Source organism: Schistocerca piceifrons, chromosome 1 (genome assembly GCF_021461385.2).
Source record: "Schistocerca piceifrons isolate TAMUIC-IGC-003096 chromosome 1, iqSchPice1.1, whole genome shotgun sequence".
Lineage (NCBI taxonomy): Eukaryota > Metazoa > Arthropoda > Insecta > Orthoptera > Acrididae > Schistocerca > Schistocerca piceifrons.
Window position 1 is genome coordinate 1,147,354,676 of NC_060138.1, and position 20,334 is coordinate 1,147,375,009.

Consider the following 20,334-nt stretch of genomic DNA (forward strand, 5'->3'; position numbering starts at 1 on the left):
TTTAGAGATTTTCCAAATGTATTGACTTCAGTGATAGCTTTTATGTTTTCAGGAAGTTTGTTATAAAGCTTAACTCCCATGTGAAAGTACCTTTTTGGCACAGTGCTGTGCTGATTTGAGTCATATGTAAGTTTCTGTTTTGTCTGGTAAAGTGCTCATGTATATCACAGTTTTTTTGCAGTCTCCGGTCCTTGCCTATTACATTTAATTTAAAGAACAAAAGGGTTTCCATAATGCATACACACGGTAATGGAGGAATACCAGATTTCTTAAACAGGGGTTTACAAGAGTCTCAAGGCTTGCACCCAAACAAGATTCTAATGGCCCTTTTTTGCAGTTTAAAAGTGCATTAGCTGTTTTAGAGTTTCCCCAGAAGGTGACCCCATATCTAAGACGAGAATGAAAGTACGCATGATATGCATTCAATACTGTTTTCTCACTACAGCATGATTTTAATGAACAAAGAAGGTAACATGTTTTGCTCAGTTCTGCATTGAGATATTCAATATGCTTATTCCATCTGATGTTACTCTGCAGCCAAAGTCCTAAGAATTTGGTTTCAGTACTGTTACCAACTGGTTCGTCATTGATAGAGACTGATGGGATAAACATGTCCTTGTTAGGAACATTGTGGAATTTTAGAGCAACGGTTTTCTTACTGTTTATAACAAGCTGATTACTCTGTGCCCAGCTGCTAAGTTGTTTCGTGACCGTGTTTACTGTTTGCTGTAACTGTTCGTCGTCGTCTCCTTTTAGTAGAATCGTGGTGCCATCTGCAAATATGATTGTTTCGTGTGCATCAATATTTAAGCTTAGATCATTTATGTACAGAAGAAACAGAAGGGGTCCCAATACGGATCCTTGGGGTACACCACATTTTATTTGTTTATAGTCAGATAAGTGAATAGATACAGTTTTTAGTTCAATATTTGTGTGCTTGACCCACACTGCCTGCATACAATTAGTCAGGAAGGAATTGATCCACTTGTTGGACAGACCTCGAACATCATATCTTTCTAGCTTTGATAGCAGAATTTTATGGTCCACCATGTCAAAAGCTTTTGACAAGTCAATAAAGACTCCTATTGTTTCCTGTTTTTTGTCCATCAGGTTTAGGATGGAATTGATGCACTCATAGACAGCAGTTGCCGTTGACTTATTTCTGAATCCATGTTGTTCATTACATAGGATGCTGTTTTTATTTATAAATTTCATAAGTATAACTTTTTCCAGTACTTTAGAGATGCAGGAGGAAATTGTGATGGGTCTGTAGTTGTTTACATTGTCTTTATCCCCTTTTTTTATATACAGGAATAACTTTTGATGTTTTCAACACATCAGGGAAAGTGCCTGCCTGGAGTGAGCAGTCGCATAAATGTGTGAGTACTTCAATTAGATTCGATGCGCTCTTCTCTAACATTGTTGCAGGTATACCATCAATACCTGCCGATTTGGAATTTTTTAGTCCTTTTATTGCTTTAGCTACTTCATCTTGTGAAACAGAACTGATGTACATTGATCTTCTACATGTACTTATTTTATATTCATTTGCCTGGGTGCTCTTAAAGTTTGATTGTAACATACTTTCAGCAACACCTGTGAAAAAGTTGTTAAATGTGTTGGCTACTTCTAAGGGGTTTGTTACTTTTTTATTTTTATGTGATAGTGTTGTATTTTTGCAAGGTTGTCTGTATTCTCCACATTCTTTTTTTATAACACTCCACATAGCCTTTGATTTATTAGCTGTATTATAAATGATTTCAAAAAGTTGATCCCATCCCAGGGGATCTCCCCATGTCCGTAGAGCAACTCTTCTGAAACCCAAACTGTAATTTGCTGAAGATATTACTGTTGCTAAGGTGAGATACTATTCTAGAATACATCACCTTTTCAAAAATTTCGGAAAATGATGTCAGCAGTGAAATAGGTTGGTACTTCTTGATATCTTTCCTATCACCTTTCTTTAAAAGGGATTTGACAATGGCATATTTCAGTCTCTCTGAAAAAATGCCTTGAGTTAGTGATGCATTAGATATTTCGGATAAGACAGGGTTATTATATGGGAACAAATCTTTAGTACTCTATTGGAAACATCAACAAAAAAAGATGAGCTGTTATTTTTGAGAGAATGTATAATTTTCTTAATTTCAGAAAGAGAAGTTGGTGACACAAGATTGACTTTTGTGACAGTTACTTTGTCAACATCACTCAGAATCTATGCTAGTATTGCAGACACAATGCTGGCTATCACATTACGCGTATCAATTGAGTCTGGTATACGGTGTAATCACCACTGAAGCATAAATAGGAATGTTTCACAGGTACGCAACATCATAATAGTCAACAAATCTAAAGTGGAAAATATATTTGGACTAGATATACAATGATGAGCCAAAATGTTATGACACTGCCCACTGGAGACTGAATGCCGTCTTGTGCCAGTGGGGAAAAATGATGTGGTAAGAAAGTTAGGTAGGTGAAACAGAGATGAATGGGGAGTGATTTTAGAAATAAAAATCTTGAATGCCTGGTGCTCTGCAGCTTTATGATATTTATTAAAGATAACAGATTCTAGAGATGATGTGAGCCACACATCGGGGCATTCATTGACATATTTGTCTTTCACAAAGGGCACATTGGTTGGTTTTAAAAAGGGGGGGGGGGGGGGAGGAAGGGTCCAAACTATGAGGTCATCGGTCCCTTGTTCCTAAAAAAAAAAAAAAAAAACACAACAATGCCACAAGTGTGAGAATAAAACAGGCAAGACATATAAAACAAAATCGAAAGACAGGAAAAACCACAAGAACGAAGGAAAGGGAACGAACTAAAAGGAACAAAAGAGGACAAGAAAACAACAGAGAGATGGTAGCAACAGAAGAGAGTAAAACAAGAAAGCAGATTACAGTGGCTGGCCGTTCACGAGAATAAAAAGGAAAAGCCAGCCAGTCTGCAACACATTAAAATCTCCATCCTAAAGCACTAGGGTGGAGGACACAAAGGGAAAAAGGACATGCACTAAAACTTAGATCACATGATAAAACCAACCCTCATGAATAAAACGTAAAACTAAATCAGCCAGCGAGGTGTTGTCAGATAAAATGTGCAACAACGAGTCCGGTAACCCAAGATTTTGTTGCTGGGCAGCAGAAGTGGGACAGTGCACCAGAATATGGGCCACTGTCAACCGGGCACCACACCGACACTAAGGGGGATCTTCATGGTGCTAGAGGTAACAGTGGGTCGCCCAAGTGTGGCCAATGCAGAGCCGGCAGAGGACAACTGATTCCCTGCAAGAGGCCCACAAGGAAGACTTCCGCACATTTGTAGTCTCCTTAAGGAGATGCAGTTTGTTGTGCGTACTGTTATGCCATTCCGTCTCCCAAATCTGAAAAACCCTGTGGCGTAAGTAAGAATACAGGAGAGGTGGTACAGGCAAGGACTCCAGTTAATATAGAAGCGATCACATGCGAAACATGATTGTTAGCCCTGACCTGGGCCGCCGATGGGGGAGGTGAACCACCGTGGTTGGGAAAAGAAGACGGTAATTAGGATGTCCAGGAGAGCTATGAATGTGTGCAACGTAACTGGCGAGCAGTTGTGCATGTCTGATCTTCAATGGAGGGACTCCAGCCTCCACCAGTTCGCTTGTCACCGGACTCGTCGTAAAAGCTAGTCGAACTCCACAACGGTGCAATGGGTCGAGCAAACACAATGCTGAGGGTCCTGCCGAACCATAAATCACACTCCCATAGTCAAGACAGGATTGAACAAGGGCTCTGTAGAGCTGCACCCCAGTTGGTGTTGCTCAGGCAGCCGAAGGCATTGAGGTGCTGCCAACACTTCCGTTTAAGCTGACAAAGATGAGGGAGCCAAGTCAAATGAGTGCCGAAAACCAGACCTAAGAATCGATATGTCTCCACTACAGTGAGTGGATCGTCATTAAGGTAAAGTGCTGGTTCCGGATGAACGGTACAATGCTGACAGAAATGCATGACACGTCTTTATGGTGGAAAACTGGAAGCCATGGGCTAAAGCCCATGACTGCGCCTTGTGGATGGCTCCCTGTAGGTGACACTCAGCAACACTAGTACTGGAGCAGCAGTACAAAATGCAGAAGTTGGCTGCATACAGAGAAGGTGAGATGGAGGGCCTGACAGCTGCTGCTAGACTGTTAATGGCCATTAAAAATAGACACACACTCAATACAGAGCCCTGCGGGACTCCATTCTCCTGGATATGGATGGAACTATGGGCGGCACCAACTTTGATATGGAAAGTACGGAGCGACAGGAATTTTTGGATAAAAATCGGGAGCGGGCCCCGGAGACCCCACTTGTACAATGTGGCAAGGATATGATGTCGCCAGGTCGTGTTGTATGCTTTACGTAAGTAAAAAAAGACGGCAACCAGATGTTGGCGCCTGGAAAAGGCGGTTTGGATGGCAGACTCGAGGGACACAAGATTATCAGTGGTACAGCGACCCTGGCAGAAGCCGTCCTGACATGGAGCCAGTAGGCCACGTTGACTCCAGGACCCAACTCAACCGCTGACACACCATACGTTCCGGCAGCTTACAAATAATGATGGTGAGGCTGATGGGCCGATAGCCATCCACATCAAGCGAGTTTTGACCGGGTTTGAGCACCAGAATGATGGTGCTCCCCGCCATTGCAATGGAAGACGCCATTGCACCAGATCTGGTTGAAGATGACGAGGATATGTCGCTTGTAGTCAGATGAGAGATGTTTAATCACCTGGCTGTGGATCCGATCAGACCCAGGAGCTGTGTCGGGGCAATGTGCAAGGGCACTGAGGAGCTCCCACTCTGTAAATGGGGCATTATAGGATTCACTGTGGCGTGTAGTGAATAAGAGGACTTTTCCTTACAGCTGCCGTTTGAGAGTGTGAAAGGCTGCGGGGTAATTCTCCGACGCAGAGGGTAGAGCAAAGTGCTCGGCAATCGCTTTTGCATCGATAGATAAAAGCCATTTATGGTAACACCAGGAACACTTGTTGGGGTCTGGTACCCGAAAAGATGTTTGATCTTTGCCCAGACTTGGGAAGGTGACGTATGGCACCCAATGGTTAAGACGTATCTCTCCCAATACTCCTGCTTCCGTCGTCTGATAAGTTGGTGAATGTGGGCATGGTGCCGTTTAAAGGCTATGAGGTGCTCCAGGGAAGAGTGCCGCTTAGGCCACTGTAGAGCTCGCTGATGCTCCTTAATTGCTTCAGGAACTTCCGGCAACCACCAAGGGACTGCCTTATGCCAGGGGCACCATAAAGAGTGAGGGACAACGTTTTCTGACTCAGAAACAATTGTTGTCACCTGCTCAACCGTCACATTGACATTACCGTGTGGGGGAGATTCAACGGTGACAGCAGAGGTGAAAGTTTTCCAGTCCGTCTTGTTTAAAGCCCATCTGGGCAGGTGTCTGTGGGCCTGATGCCAGGACAGTGACAGGAAGGTAGGGAAGTGCTCACTACTACACAGGTCATAATGTGCTTTCCAGTGGATACATGGGAGAAGTCCTGGATTGCAAATTGATAAATCAATAGCCGAATAACTACCATGAGCCACACTGAAATGTGTGGCAACCCAGTATTTAAGAAACAGAGGTCGAACTAAGACAGCACAGTTTCCACTCTCTGCCTCGGTCAGTAAGCACGGTGCCACCCCACAAGGGGTTAAGGGTGTTAAAATCTCCCAAACATAGGAAAGGTTTAGGGAGTTGCTCAATCTGAGCAGCTAATACATTAAGGGCTACTGCACCATCTGGAGGAAGATATACATTGCAGACAGTTATTTCCTGCATCATCCTTATTCTGACAGTCACAGCTTCAAGAGGGGTTTGAAGGGGCACAGTGTCACTACAGAGTGAGTTTATGATAAACACAAACTCCACCTGACACTCGATTATAGTCACTACAGTTCCTGTAATATCCCTTACAGCAGCAGAGGGCAGGGGTCCGCACTGCCGGAAACCATGTTTCCTGGAGGGCAATGCAGATAGCAGGTGTAAAGCTTAACAGTTGCCGTAGCTCAGCTAGGCAGTGGCAAAAAACCACCGCAATTCTGTAAAGGAGAATAGGTGGCAATCTGAGGCAGATATGATAAAAAAGTACAATTCTGGTGCAGGCACAAGTGATTCAGAGCACACTGATCAGTGCACATTGTTGAATGTGGGATTCTGCAGTGAGCTGTGAATTAGCAATTCACAGCACAGTTGAATTCTGACCCCACCTGACAGATGGCACCAGTGCAGTACCTGAGTTCCTGTCACTGAGAGGCATGCGTATCTATGAAGTCGCAGATGCAGCAAGTCACCGAGGTGAGATGTGGACAAATGGGGCAATAGAGGGCAGTGTGGCGATTTGAATTGTAGCAGCAACATCAGTTTGGAACCAGCATCCTGTGAGTGTGGCCAGCGACAAGTCTTCAGTGCAACGCTTGTGGCATGCAAGACGTGTCAGTTGAGCTAGTCTGCTGTTTTTGTATGCATTATTTCATGCCTCTTTCACTGCAAGGCTGAATGAATTCAGTAGGTCTGATTTATTAAACTCTGCTCTACTATATTAGCTATTATACCTGGGCCGGTGAAACATGTCACTTGACAGCTCACATGTGGTTGGCTATATTGCGATCGTGAGGTTGCAATAGCTCCCACTGCACACGCTTACAACTCCAAAGTACGCTTTGTAAACGTAAGCTACAATCAAAGTTTATATGTAAGTCAACAAAGTACGCTTTTCTAACAATGGAGAGAACGACAGTGAAGACTAAGCATTTGATACTATATGAAACCGGGAAAAAGAAACACCCAAAGTTAATGACAATATCTATGAAAAGTCGTTCCAAATTGTTACTGTAGCAGCTGCATGTAAAAAGTCGTATAACAATGTAAACCTAAGGATACCAAATAATACACTATCCACACTCACAGAAAAAAATAAAGAAAAACATGCATAGCCTACCCGACTGCAGAGAGAAAGAATTAATTCTGTATACATTTACACTTTCCAATTTAAGATGTCAATGGCACAATTCCATCCAGTTCTCCTTCACCATCATCGGAATCGGAACCAAAACCGTTGTCTTTATCATCATCATCATTAAGAAAAGGCATTAATTGTTCATTTTCATTTTCAGTTTAGCAACATAGTCTACTTTTTTCCCCCGTGAGGTAGCATCTACAGAAGCAAGACCTTCATGTAGCAGTCTTTCCACTTCTGTTATCGTATAAGTTACTTTTAATGTATGCCCTTGACTTCACTTCAAACCAATTCAGTTGGACTAAAATGGCAGTGATAAGATGGTAGCCTAATTACCAAGTAACCCTGTTCACTTGCAATTTCATCTACAATGTATTTGGGCGTCACAGGCTCATTTTGTTTTACTAGCGAGTATAACAGCAACTTTATCATGCTGATGTCCGCAGCAATGTCTCTCGCCTGCAACCACTGCACCATAATTTCTTTACGGTCACTAGTGGTGGGAGTTTTGTCTTAAAATCACAGAATGGTACGGTGCATTGTCCATCACAAACACCGACGGAACACTAAACTGGAGTGACAAATTTTTAAACCACTGTAGAAACTTTGGGTGGTCCATATCCTTATGATAGTAACTCCTCCGCCCCCCCCCCCCCCCCCAATTGAAAAATTAAAGGTCTTTCAGGCACAAAGCCATTTGAAGATCCTGCATGGGCCACAATTAATCGAGATCCTCTTCCTGTTGGCTGATGACAGCTGCTATTCAGAGTATCAACCGTCCATCATTTCTCAACTGATTCTCCAGCGCTGACCCAGGTTTCGCCTAACCATATGACTGAGTGTATGTCCTTTCCTACAATTTTGTGTAAGAAAATGGTACGAGCTGCGACATGAGCTTTTTTAAGTAACAGTTTCCATCTGTCTAACTTTTTAAAATGGAAGTTCATACTTTTTAATATCATCTTAAGTGACGTTTTCCCCCCTCAGAAAAGTTCACTTTCTTTTAAATAAATTAGCAACTTCACTATTGTGGGGTATTCTTTCCTTTTATAGTATCCGTATACGTGCCGACGAATTGCATTGGTTAGGAAAGAATCAATATCTGTAACAGGATGAGGCTGCTTAAAAACACACTATTTCTTCCACACTGTTTACCTCACAGTCTTGTAAGTCTTGAAGTAGCAGCCCTTTCATTATAACTGGTCTTTCACCGAGTCCTAGAGTTTTCGAGGTACGCTCTAAAACTTTATCGGCAGGAATCGACACATGCCCATGAAATTCTTTTTCTTGCTTGTAAAACTCACGCATCCTTCATAGCAGTTCCAAAGCCTGACTATTTAATGGCACTCCACGGCACAACGGACTGTCGCTTGGCGAAAGACATCATTTTGGTGACATTGTTTAACAAATAAGAAGTGACAGTTCCGCACTGTCGCCTGATAAACAAAGTAAGAGCCTACGGAATATCAGACCAGCTGTGTGGCTGGATTGAAGAGTTTTTAGCAAACAGAACACAGCATGTTGTTATCAATGGAGAGACGTCTACAGACGTTAAAGTAACCTCTGGCGTGCCACAGGGAAGTGTTATGGGACCATTGCTTTTCACAATATATATAAATGACCTAGTAGATAGTGTCGGAAGTTCCATGCGGCTTTTCGCGGATGATGCTGTAGTATACAGAGAAGTTGCAGCATTAGAAAATTGTAGCGAAATGCAGGAAGATCTGCAGCGGATAGGCACTTGGTGCAGGGAGTGGCAACTGACCCTTAACATAGACAAATGTAATGCATTGCGAATACATAGAAGGAAGGATCCTTTATTGTATGATTATATGATAGTGGAACAAACACTGGTAGCAGTTACTTCTGTAAAATATCTGGGAGTATGCGTGCGGAACGATTTGAAGTGGAATGATCATATACAATTAATTGTTGGTAAGGCGGGTACCAGGTTGAGATTCATTGGGAGAGTGCTTAGAAAATGTAGTCCATCAACAAAGGAGGTGGCTTACAAAACACTCGTTCGACCTATACTTGGGTATTGCTCATCAGTGTGGGATCCGTACCAGATCGGTCTGACGGAGGAGATAGAGAAGATCCAAAGAAGAGCGGCGCGTTTCGTCACAGGGTTATTTGGTAACCGTGATAGCGTTACGGAGATGTTTAATAAACTCAAGTGGCAGACTCTGCAAGAGAGGCGCTCTGCATCGCGGTGTAGCTTGCTCTCCAGGTTTCGAGAGGGTGCGTTTCTGGATGAGGTATCAAATATATTGCTTCCCCCTACTTATACCTCCCGAGGAGATCACGAATGTAAAATTAGAGAGATTAGAGCGCGCACGGAGGCTTTCAGACAGTCGTTCTTCCCGCGAACCATACGCGACTGGAACAGGAAAGAGAGGTAATGACAGTGGCACGTAAAGTGCCCTCCGCCACACACCGTTGGGTGGCTTGCAGAGTATCAATGTAGATGTAGACATGTTTCAGCAGCCCGAGTATAGTGTGTTGTTGCTCTGGTACCTTACTCTGCATCCCCTTTAGTGTAAACCTGATTCATCACAGTGGGGCAAGTTATCTAAAGGTGCTATCTTGAATTAGGTCTTTAAGTGATCTTGTTAATCTGAATACTGAGTTCTTCGGTGGTTTCTCACTCTGTATGTACTTTGGGTTGTTTACACTTACTAATAAATTGCACCCACTTTCCACGCCCACCATTTCCTGTGCCATAGCAGCAAACACCCCCAACATGTACCTGTGTTGACCCAATGAGAGACTGGACCGTGGATCAATGGAAATGTGTTGCATGATCAGAAGAATTATATTGCATGTTACACCAGGTTGATGGTAGTACCACAACAAGCTGTCATCCAGGTGAACGGCTGCACCACATCACAGAAGAAAGCTGGTGGGGGCAGTATTATGCTCTGGAGGATGCTGGCAGCTTCCTGAGTCACCAGTCTTCTGACTGGTTTGATGTGGTGCATCACAAATTCCTCTTCTATACCAACCCATTCGTTTCAGCATAGCACTTGTACCCTACATCCTCATTTATTTGCTGACTGTATGCCAATCTCTGTCTTCACCTATAGATTTTACCTTCTTTACATAGCTGTCAGCTATTTAACATTATTGTGGGCCACTTGCACCCTTTCATACTTGATGTCTTCCTCAACGGCAATGGTGCCTTCTAGAAGAATAAAGGTCCACATCAAAAGATCAGAATGGTGATAAGTGGTTTGAGGAGTGTGATACTGAACTCATGCCAATGTCTGTCACCAGGTTCATCAGATCTGATACCTGATGGAACACACCTAGGGTGCAACAGGGCACCAGTTGTGTGTCCATGAACCACCAGCTCATAATTTAATAGAACTGTATGACCTGTTTGAAGACATTTGGTAGAACTTACCTCTGGAAACCTACTTGTCAAACACATGCTGCATGGACCAACACACTATTAAGCAGTTGGCCATAAAGTTCTGGTGCACCAATGTAAATACAGTATTTGCATTTTCCAACCATGACAATGTCAAATACTAGATGACATGTTTTTTCCATTGTATAGTCAGGAGACGAAACAGTGCGAACAACTTTATAGCTAATATTTGATTACATATGCTAATCTTTTGGGTAGGTTTTACCCACCTATGTCATAAGCTGGCTGTTGTCAGTGCAAACAAGTTTTATTTTTGGGGAAAGATGTCTGCTCATGGAAAATAATACATTGCCACAGATCACTTCATCATTACAACCTATGTTTCATACAACATCATCTGCTCTACACTGTGCACGGACGGCCTTCAACAAAGTTCAGCCCAAAATGTAATAAAGAAGCTGTCGGAGCCCCTGAAATTCTTTTGAGTTCTCCCTTATCATCTGCCTTGATTGATAATGGAATGGCCAAATTCAGCAGATTACATGCTGAATGGGTAATAGAATAAATTTTGTCTAATTAGTAACACTATTTGTTCTCTTTTCTTTAAAGTATGTAACAGGATACTTAACTAGCGTAATTTTAAAACTATAAATGCCCAAGCAGTTGTGTGTGTTCCATCCTCTTCTTCTAATCCACTCTCCCACACCTTTTCTGGTGCACACAACTTGCATGGTTGCACCAGAATGAGCTCACCAGTGTTAGATTCCTATCCTATGTGCTTGCTGACTCTCCCTTTCAACTGGCCAACAATCTTCCCCCAACACTGCTTCCTGCTCTTCCTTCTCCTCACCCACTCCACCTGACACTACCCTCACCCCATTCGAACTGCAGCCTCGTGACTACGTAGCCATGTCGATGTCTGTGTGTTTTTTCTATGAGCCCTGAAGAATGAAAGCAAAGCAACATTCTTGCTTATATGCCTATCAATAACTCAATGCCTATGCTAGCTGTATGGTGAGCTTTCACTTTTAAACCTTTATTGTCACTACATAAATTCATCCATTAAATAAGTGTTGACTGAAATGTTGATGATGTATCTCCCTTTCTGAATCTGTTCCAGAGAAAGGGGAAACAGCATGATACACGCTACATAATGACAATAACTCTAAACAAATTGTACAAATTATTATATGCAAAATCAACACATGACAAATCAAATGATGGCAGTGGGACGTAGAAGAACTAGACATATTTTAAACAAAATATCCCAACATCATCATAAACTCATAATAAAAACATATCCTGGACTTCACCTACACAAAGAACACCACTTGTACAAAACATCACTTGGCAGCATTTAATAATTAGCACCCTCTGTAATCTTAAAGAGTTGCCACTTTATGCCAAGAAAATAAATTACAAGGCGGAATTCATGTTGTAAGTAGGAGAAACAAAAAGTAGCAATTCAATACACTACACAAGATGATCATTATTTAATTTTCACAAAACTACCAGACTCTGGGAAGCGGGGAAAGAAATCACAGATGAGTTAAGACAAGAACAATAATCTTTTCAAATCCTACTTGCTGGAACTAGGCATTAAATAACCACATCAAAAAGTTTCAGTGGGCAAACTCTTCAATTCAACAATGTCAGGTGACACTAATGAAGAATGTGAAAATTTGTCCAGCTATCCCAAAGAGTTGCTTATGTACATGTTGAAACAAAAAGCAAAAAAGTCTCTCATAATAAGTCAAAGAAGTGAATTGTATCAGTCTTTCTTAATAAAAAATTGTTGATAGCATTCACTGTCATACTGTGGCCTTCAAGCCACCAATTAATCACCTTCCACATTCAGAATGTGCAAACAGCTTACTCATTGGAATATTGAGTAATGGAAGATAGTATTCAACAGAGTGAGTCTACGTACCTGACTTTTAGTAGATGGCTGTGTGTTAAGTAACTGTCTAACATACTGCTAAATATGTAGTTGAACGCATAAGACCAACTGGTTCAGAATCGAATCCGCTGACTTGATGATAAAGTACAGCATAAAGCTCAGTAAAGGAACAATTCCACTTTTAATTGGGCATAAGAGGAGGAGATATTAACACTTTCCAATACCACACATCTGCTTTGACTCACAATGTCGTGTGTGTGTGTGTGTGCTTTTGGGGCTTACGGGCACCCAACATCGAGGCCATCAGCACCCTGACACACATTAAAAGAAATGAATGTGGACAAATTTCATAAAGTGGAAGCATACACGCAAAGAAAGTGGGAAAAGATGCAAAATGCTGTATAAGGGGAAAAAAAGGGTAAGGAAAACGAGAAAGGAACATTGTCATCAAACTGGCAAACATACCTGCATACGACAGACTGGAAAACAATATGTGTAAATTACGCATCATAACAAGGTATTTATGTTGGCTGTAGCCTATATGGAAGTGATATGCAGATGATAAACAATGTAAACAGAAAGAGAGTAGAAGATTTTGAAATTTGGTGCTACAGAACAAAGCTGAAGACTTGATGAGTACAATGACCGACTAATTAAGAGCTATTAAACACACTGGGGGATTTATGGCACAACCCTACAAAGTGAAGAGATCAGTTGGTCAGACAGATCCAGAGGCATAAAGTAATTGCCAACAGACGGAGATGAAGGCTTGAATACAGTAAGCCATGTGGCTGTAGTTGTGAAGAGATGAAGAGTCTTGCATTGGTATAAGTTGAGAGCTGCATCAAACTCATCTTTGGACGCAAGAATTACAGTTATTTTCATGACAGTGACATTCCATAGTTTCAGCTCAAAATGAACTGTCACCATTCAACCAAACAGAGATCACAAATTATACTACACACCTGTATGTTACCAAAACTAAAATTTCATATTCATATTTGTTGGCCTTCCCAACCCAACCAAACTGTAATCTTCTAATGTCCCCTGGATCTCAGGCTATATCAATATGTCACATCAGTCTACATATCAAAAAGTAGTTCAGAGTCAAAATAAATGTTGTCAATATTCTGTTCTATCTCGGTTTGTGCAAGCATGATGTCATGTCTTTGCACCATTACATCATGGGCTACAGGAAATGTACAGTATCAGAACGTTCCACTAAACGCAACTAAAAGCGACTGGAAAAGAATGTGTAAGCTGTAGGTGTTTTCACATACACTTCTTTATTTAACAAAGCCAGAAATGGGCGAAACATAATAACAATAATAATAATAATAATATGATAACATTTGCATAAAAAAGAAATGTTCTATACTCACAGATCTGACTAGTTTTCCAAACTTTTTCTTTGTACAAAATGACCAGCAATAAATTCTCCACGCATTTGATGAGGAGACTACGTATAACATGATATTCCAATGAGCAAATAATGGTTACTTTATGTCAGCCCTGAAAAAGAGCGAAAAATACAAAAATTTAAGTCATTTCACAAAGTTCATGAATAAAATTTGACATATTCAATATCATAGAACAGTAGCAAAGAATCCATGACAATGAACTGCATAAACTGGTGCTTCTTTGACAAGATTATTATGATTACTATCAGTGTTCCCTTTAGGACTATTAGTGCATCTATGTCCCATTCGCAAGGTAGTATACAAAACAAATCACCCTATGTGTGTTCTATATAATGGCAACATATCTGAAATTTAACCATGGGAACTACAATAATACCTGCACCAACTCGAATGGGCTCCCTCTACTGTGACAATGAATATGATGACCACCTTAAGACAGTTGGGAGTATGTGATAGAACCAAGTGAGGGTTCTCTACTTTTGCACGTGAGGAGTTGGGGGTGTAATGGAATGTTCAGTGTGGAAACATCCCCAGCAACAGCACTTTCCAAGATCTACAAATTACTGTTGAAAGTCTTTGTGGTGGTCAACCTCTGACAGTACCTAGCTTTTCCTATGGTTTTATACATGACACTGTTCATAATTGTATGATATGAAGAACCTAGACAGTATTGTTCATGTATGTCATGGCAAACTTGCCATGCGGATATGTGAATGGAATGATATGTACAACTTGAATATATGACACTGCGAATAAACAAGCGTATTTGTCATACATTTGAAATGGCTGTATGCTGTTATACTGACAGCCAGTAAATACCGATGTTAACAACAACTAATATTGCAATAATCGCAAGCTTTTCTTTATAGCCAAATGTGCTAACATTGTTTGGTAACACTGTTATAAACTGTTCCAAAAAACTGGTATGCTAATAATTCAATATTTTTTCTGTAGCCTTATTGAACAATCTTCGGTGTGGTATGTAGCACTATTTACATACACCAAATATACAAACAAAGGAAACAACGGACACATTATATACGGACACATTATATTCTCCACATCTCTCAGTGAGTAATTTCACGGACCACCATAACCCACCATCGCTGCTAGCTGCTGTTCGTAGAGTTCAGTCATATATCGAAGTTTCAGAACAACAAGCTCATACTTTCTGTCTACATTACAAACTCGACAAGGAAAACAAACGCAAACAAACTGCAAAGTGTACGCCACTTGTAACTTCATCGAAGTCAATAACACGTTACACGTGATGACACTATCTAGAAATATCATGGGTATTAGTACAGATATACCATTGCCATAACAAGTGACCAGAAGCAAAATATGTTGTTTTGAAACTCTTGTCCAGCATCACTTAAAAACATAACTTAACCTTCCGGTAACATTGCACCACACTGACCAGAGATGTTGCAAACTAGTCTCGAGCACTTCAGTCAGTACGTGAAGATACTCCATATACAGTGTCAAACTGTCAATTCTGGCATACACTATGTGCCTAGTGTTTCAGAAACTCCATATTCTTTCTTATCACTCATTCATCAAAATTACTGCTATATCAGAGCACGTGCCTTGCGAAATTAGAGCAATAAAACGAGTTTCCAAATTACTCTCCAAAGAAATTTTACAGTTATCCATTTCTAATAGACAAAAAACTTCGTTGCAAAAACAAGATACTATATTATTCTTAATTAATCTTCTTGTGGACGAGTTTTTTTTAAAAACTAGCCTCTATAAAAGAATATGTTAAGCGTATGCTATCGATTAAAACTATATTAACTATACGCAGAATAAAGACCAGTTAACACTGGCAGTAGCGTTACATTACATCACGTCAAAACATTGCACAATGCGCCTCAGATGGCGGCATTCGCACAGGTCGCCACGTTAAGGTTTCTCACAAAGAAAGTTCAGGCAGTGAATCGTGTTCTAATGTCAGAAGTTAACCTATTCGCACCGCTCCCACTCATGTTATAGTGGTAGATTTTGTGCTTGTGTATCTTCTTAATCTTTATTTCATTATTTCACTTTGTTTTCGTACCAAATTGCATGATGCCTTTGAATTTCTATTGAATAGTCTTCCACAAGCGATGTCAGAGATCTGAAAGTGAAAAATTATTTAGGTTTTACAATAACAGAACAGAGCTAATGCCAACTCTGTAGATGAACAAGAAGAAAAGTTGAAGCAATTTTCATTAAATAAAGCTGATAAAGTCAGCTCTAATGAAGGAGGAAAATGCAGTTGTTCAAGATGTTATAAACTACATAAGAAAACAAAGATAATGGATGAAGTAAAAAAGGCTGCATACAGTCCCTCACAAAAATTGCTTGATGTGTTTGTATATTTCTTTGCTGGCGAATAAACGTCTATATTTTGAAATATTGTTTACTTCTTAGCACATTACCATACTAAACTGATCAAGAACCTAGCCATGAAGTTTGCTTTGGGCGTTAATAATCTTTAATGTTATTAGGTCCTCAATTCAGATATTATACTCCTACTTTTGGAACCTTGAATGGTAGCTCATAACCTCACAAACGAATTGACGTGACAGACTGTGTGAATACAAGGAGACGTGACAGTGCCTTGATGTGATATGACGGGACGGCCAGTGTGACTCGGCCTTAAGTATTTTTGCTGGATTTTACAAGGCTTCACAAATGATCAGTAGGTCTGATTTCACTGGAACAAGGAAGATTACTTAGATTTCAATTAATTTCTAGTACATTTAGCATACAGCAACTGTTAGTTAGGCACGGTCTTTAATGAAATGGGTCATCACTTTTTAAACTCATAGGTGGAAAAAAACGTACACTGCTCAAAATACTTAGCTTCATTTATATATTAAGGGCACACTTAGGAGAACAGTGCGCCATGTCACTTCAAGTCTAAACATTCCATAATGAATTTCAAATTTAGACAGGATCTCAATGGCACAAAACGTCACATGACCTCAACATCAAGGCTTCTGTCAAGAATTTTTTAACGTTGACGTTGGTGGCGGGAATCGTGTCGTCGTTTGGTACAACATTGGGTGTTAATCTACACGAAGTTTGCCGAAGCGACTGGACGATGGAATGTCAAAGTTTCTAAATAGAGGGATGTTGCACCTGACTGGCGCCATGCCAGCCATTAATCAGCTTTACCCCCTCTTTCTTTTTTCTTGTGAGGGAACTTCCAGTGGAATATTATCAAAATTTTGTTAGCAGGGGCTTTCAAAGAAAGTATCTCCAATTGTCTCCTTGGCTGATGACTAGTTACCTGTTTTGATTGGCCGAATATGCTTAGGTGGCACTTGTTTTTCAAATAACATTCAGGAGAACAGAGGAGTACAGTTTTTCGTGACACAGGGTTCAGAATTCAATCGGGACAGCTGCAGGTGCTCCCCGGTATCATAATCTGAGGAGGGTGCACACATTTGGACTTCATGTTACATCACAATGGCCACAGATGTTCTTTCTGACTCTGGGTTGAAATTCCAAATAGGCTGGATGTTCCTGGCACTCTTGTACCAGACTCAGAGAGGGTGAATGCTGTGTTCTAATCCTGAGGGTATTTTTTATGGAAACTCGAGATTTATCTACTTCTGCGCCAATATTTCTGTTAGCTACCTTATCCAGTTCATGGGTGGATATCATCTTAATGAGTTGTGTCCATACGTTTCTGCAAATTTGTTCATGCAGTGCCAAGTGCATGCTGTTAATTTCTTGCATGTCTGATTAACATCCTCTTCTGATAACCTGATACTTGCAGTTGCTTCTGCACCACTGGAGAATGAAAATGTGACCAGGATCCTTACAGCTACTAATTTTCATTCTTATCTTCCCCATTTGCATGAAGTCTACTAATAATCATTTAAAGTATCACCTAAGTGGTTCTTTTGCTGTGCATTAACGGTTTTATTTATCTGTTATATGAGAATATCCTGTATTTGTGTGCTTTTGGGAGATAGATAAGTAAATATGGACTCATTGTATGTATTTCACAGCTAGGTAAATCCACCCCAGATTGCCATCCCACAGACCCGGATTCGATTCACGACTGGGTCGGAGATTTTCTCTGCTCAGGAACTGGGTGTTGTGTTGTCTTCATCATCATTTCATGCATCCAGCGCACAGGTCGCCCAATGTGGCGTCGAATGTAATAAGACCTGCAACAAGGTGGTCAGACCTGCCCTGCAAGGGGTATCCCAGCCAATGACGCCAAACGCTCATTTCCATTTCCCTGACCCCTATTATTTAAATATTTAATGCATGACCCATATCTAAGGCTCATTTATAAGGGATATTCTGTGTGACATTTTGGTATTATGTATCTCAAAATTCTGATTAGAGTCGAGATGAAAAAAGGTATTAAACCGACTAGTTAAGTCAGAGCACATGTCGGCCTCTTGCAAATTTATTTATGCAATTAGAGAAGAATTACTACAGCTAAACAAGTTTTAACAAAAAGAAAAACGGAAGGATTCAAGATTAGGGTCTAACATTCCATCAAAATCAAGGTCATTAGAGACAGAACACATGCTGACATTGTTTCAAGGATGGTGAAGGAAGTAATCTATGCTCTTTCAAAGGAATCATTGCAGAATTTGCCGGGAGTGATTTAATGAAATCACAGAAAACCTAAATCAGGATTGTCAGACATGGGTTTCAACCATCATCCTCCTGAATGTGAGTTCAATATGCCAAACACTCTGCCATCTTCCTCAGTTTTACAAAAAGGAAGTTCATTTTATATAAAGTTTATATACTGCACTGCAGTACAGTAGTCTTACATAAAATTCTTACCTAATTGTTACGAGATGGCTTTTATGTAAGTTACTACTTTAGGAAAGCACTTCATTACACAATTGTACTTTGTTTGCAGATCTAAATCATTATCCCACAATGAGTAATAACTTTATATAACCCATAAATAACAATAATCATCATTAATTTTATCTCTATATAGTGTAATATGGTATGACACAATGAATCAAAAAATCACACTGATAACTCAAGAAAATATTACAATTTATAATTTTGTATACTCCCATATCAAAACTCCAAGCTTGTCTTCAAATTCAGAGTTGGTTTGTGTAGATTTTTTTCTTCTTTTGGGGAGTGGAGGTGGGGGGAGGGGCAGTTTCCTTCCAGTGCTCTTCCTGGGTTTGCCCTTCAGCTCCATTATAACACTAGGTGACGAACAGGTTACTCTAACTCCTTTTGGAATTCTGTGAGGGACAGTCAAATGGAGACTGAACATCTGTCACAATGGGACCATGGAATGGTTAGATTCAAAAGTTATCACCACACACATTAAAACATTTGTCCCACTGGGAGACAAGATGATCAATTCCTGCTTAGTAGAATGTGGTCGATCACTGACAGATCCACAACTGCACCTACTCTTGCACTTCCTCGTATGACTGAAACCAGCTTCTACATATGTCGTTCCCATTGTGGAGGTGATCAGGTTTTCATTTGATTGCCTCTTATACTATCTGTTTTAATCTGTTTAAGATCTATAATAAGGAAGACAATCAACAGAAATGACACTAGTGTGGGCCATCTGGAGGAACAGCCCATAGGTCTCAGTTTGCAAAGAAGAATGTGAGCCAAGGATTCGTGCTAAGGATATCTTGAGTCCCACAAAACTTTGCTCTCAACAGAGAGGACCTAAGAGCAAACGAATTTTGGGTATGACAATCACTAATGGAAACTAGCAATACAAAAACTGGGCTCTCAACAGAGAGTATGTAGAAAAAAGAAAACAAACTTTGAATTTGACAGTTACTAAGGGAAACTAGCAAAGCAGAAAAAAAGTAGAGGAGAATTTTAAGAAAATCACGTATTATTCTCTCACTCCTTGTAGCCCTTTGTGTTGTGGCTGATGAGGGATAGTTGAAATTATACCAATTTGAGGTACTCTATCGACACTGTCAGCTTTCCTTCACCGCCAGTAGTCATCATTATGATGTCATCTGCTTTTGTGAATGAAAGGTGACTTGACCTGCAGAGTTTCTGACACATAAGCCAGCTGGTGTGGCTGAGCAGTTCCAGGCACTTCAGTCTGGAACCATGCGACCTCTAAAGTCGCAGGTTCGAATCCTGCCTTGGGCATGAATGTGTGTGATGTCCTTAGGTTAGTTAGGTTTTAGTAGTTCTAAGTTCTAGCTGACTGATGACCTCAGATGTTAAGTCTCATAGTGCTCAGAGCCATTCCTGACACATAACAAAAATTAGAGCACTGAGGAAAAGACATATAGCGACAAAAATGGCAAGGTACACTGCATTGTATTCTACCTTCTTTAATTTCCTTAATCATCTATGAGGACACAAATTCAACCATTCCACAAGCACTCATCAGTCATCAGTACTTGATAAATAAGTGTGTACTCAGTTGATGGATCCATGAGCACCCAAGTTGTAATTCATATAGAAGACTAGGAGGACTAGCTGCAGATTGAATCTTTTAGTGGTTACCACATGTTAATGCACAAAAATTAGGAAAACTACTTGATGTATGTGATATGACGAATGACAGTGCTCTACAACTGTTCTTGATGTACTATCTAGTCCTTAGTCTGGTTTGATGCAGTTCTGTATGTTAGACATCTGAAATGGTTTACTTTGTTCAAGCCCTGCTC

The 20,334-nt window shown here is 40.5% G+C and overlaps 1 protein-coding gene across 2 annotated transcripts in view; it reads right to left on the minus strand.

Moving 5' to 3' along the window:
• LOC124781001 (protoheme IX farnesyltransferase, mitochondrial) overlaps positions 1 to 20,334 on the minus strand; it is a 271,734-nt gene that overhangs the window by 47,433 nt on the left and 203,967 nt on the right. Inside the window, exons 1-2 of one of the 2 annotated variants that reach the window (XM_047253823.1) lie at positions 15,001 to 15,136; positions 13,649 to 13,778 (exon numbers count right to left, since the gene is read on the minus strand). In XM_047253823.1, the coding sequence (XP_047109779.1) occupies positions 13,649 to 13,738 (90 nt within the window). In that variant the 5' untranslated portion in view covers positions 13,739 to 13,778; positions 15,001 to 15,136. Of the gene's footprint in view, positions 1 to 13,648; positions 13,779 to 15,000; positions 15,137 to 20,334 lie in introns of those variants that run through there. The other variant, XM_047253822.1, reaches the window with a different exon arrangement.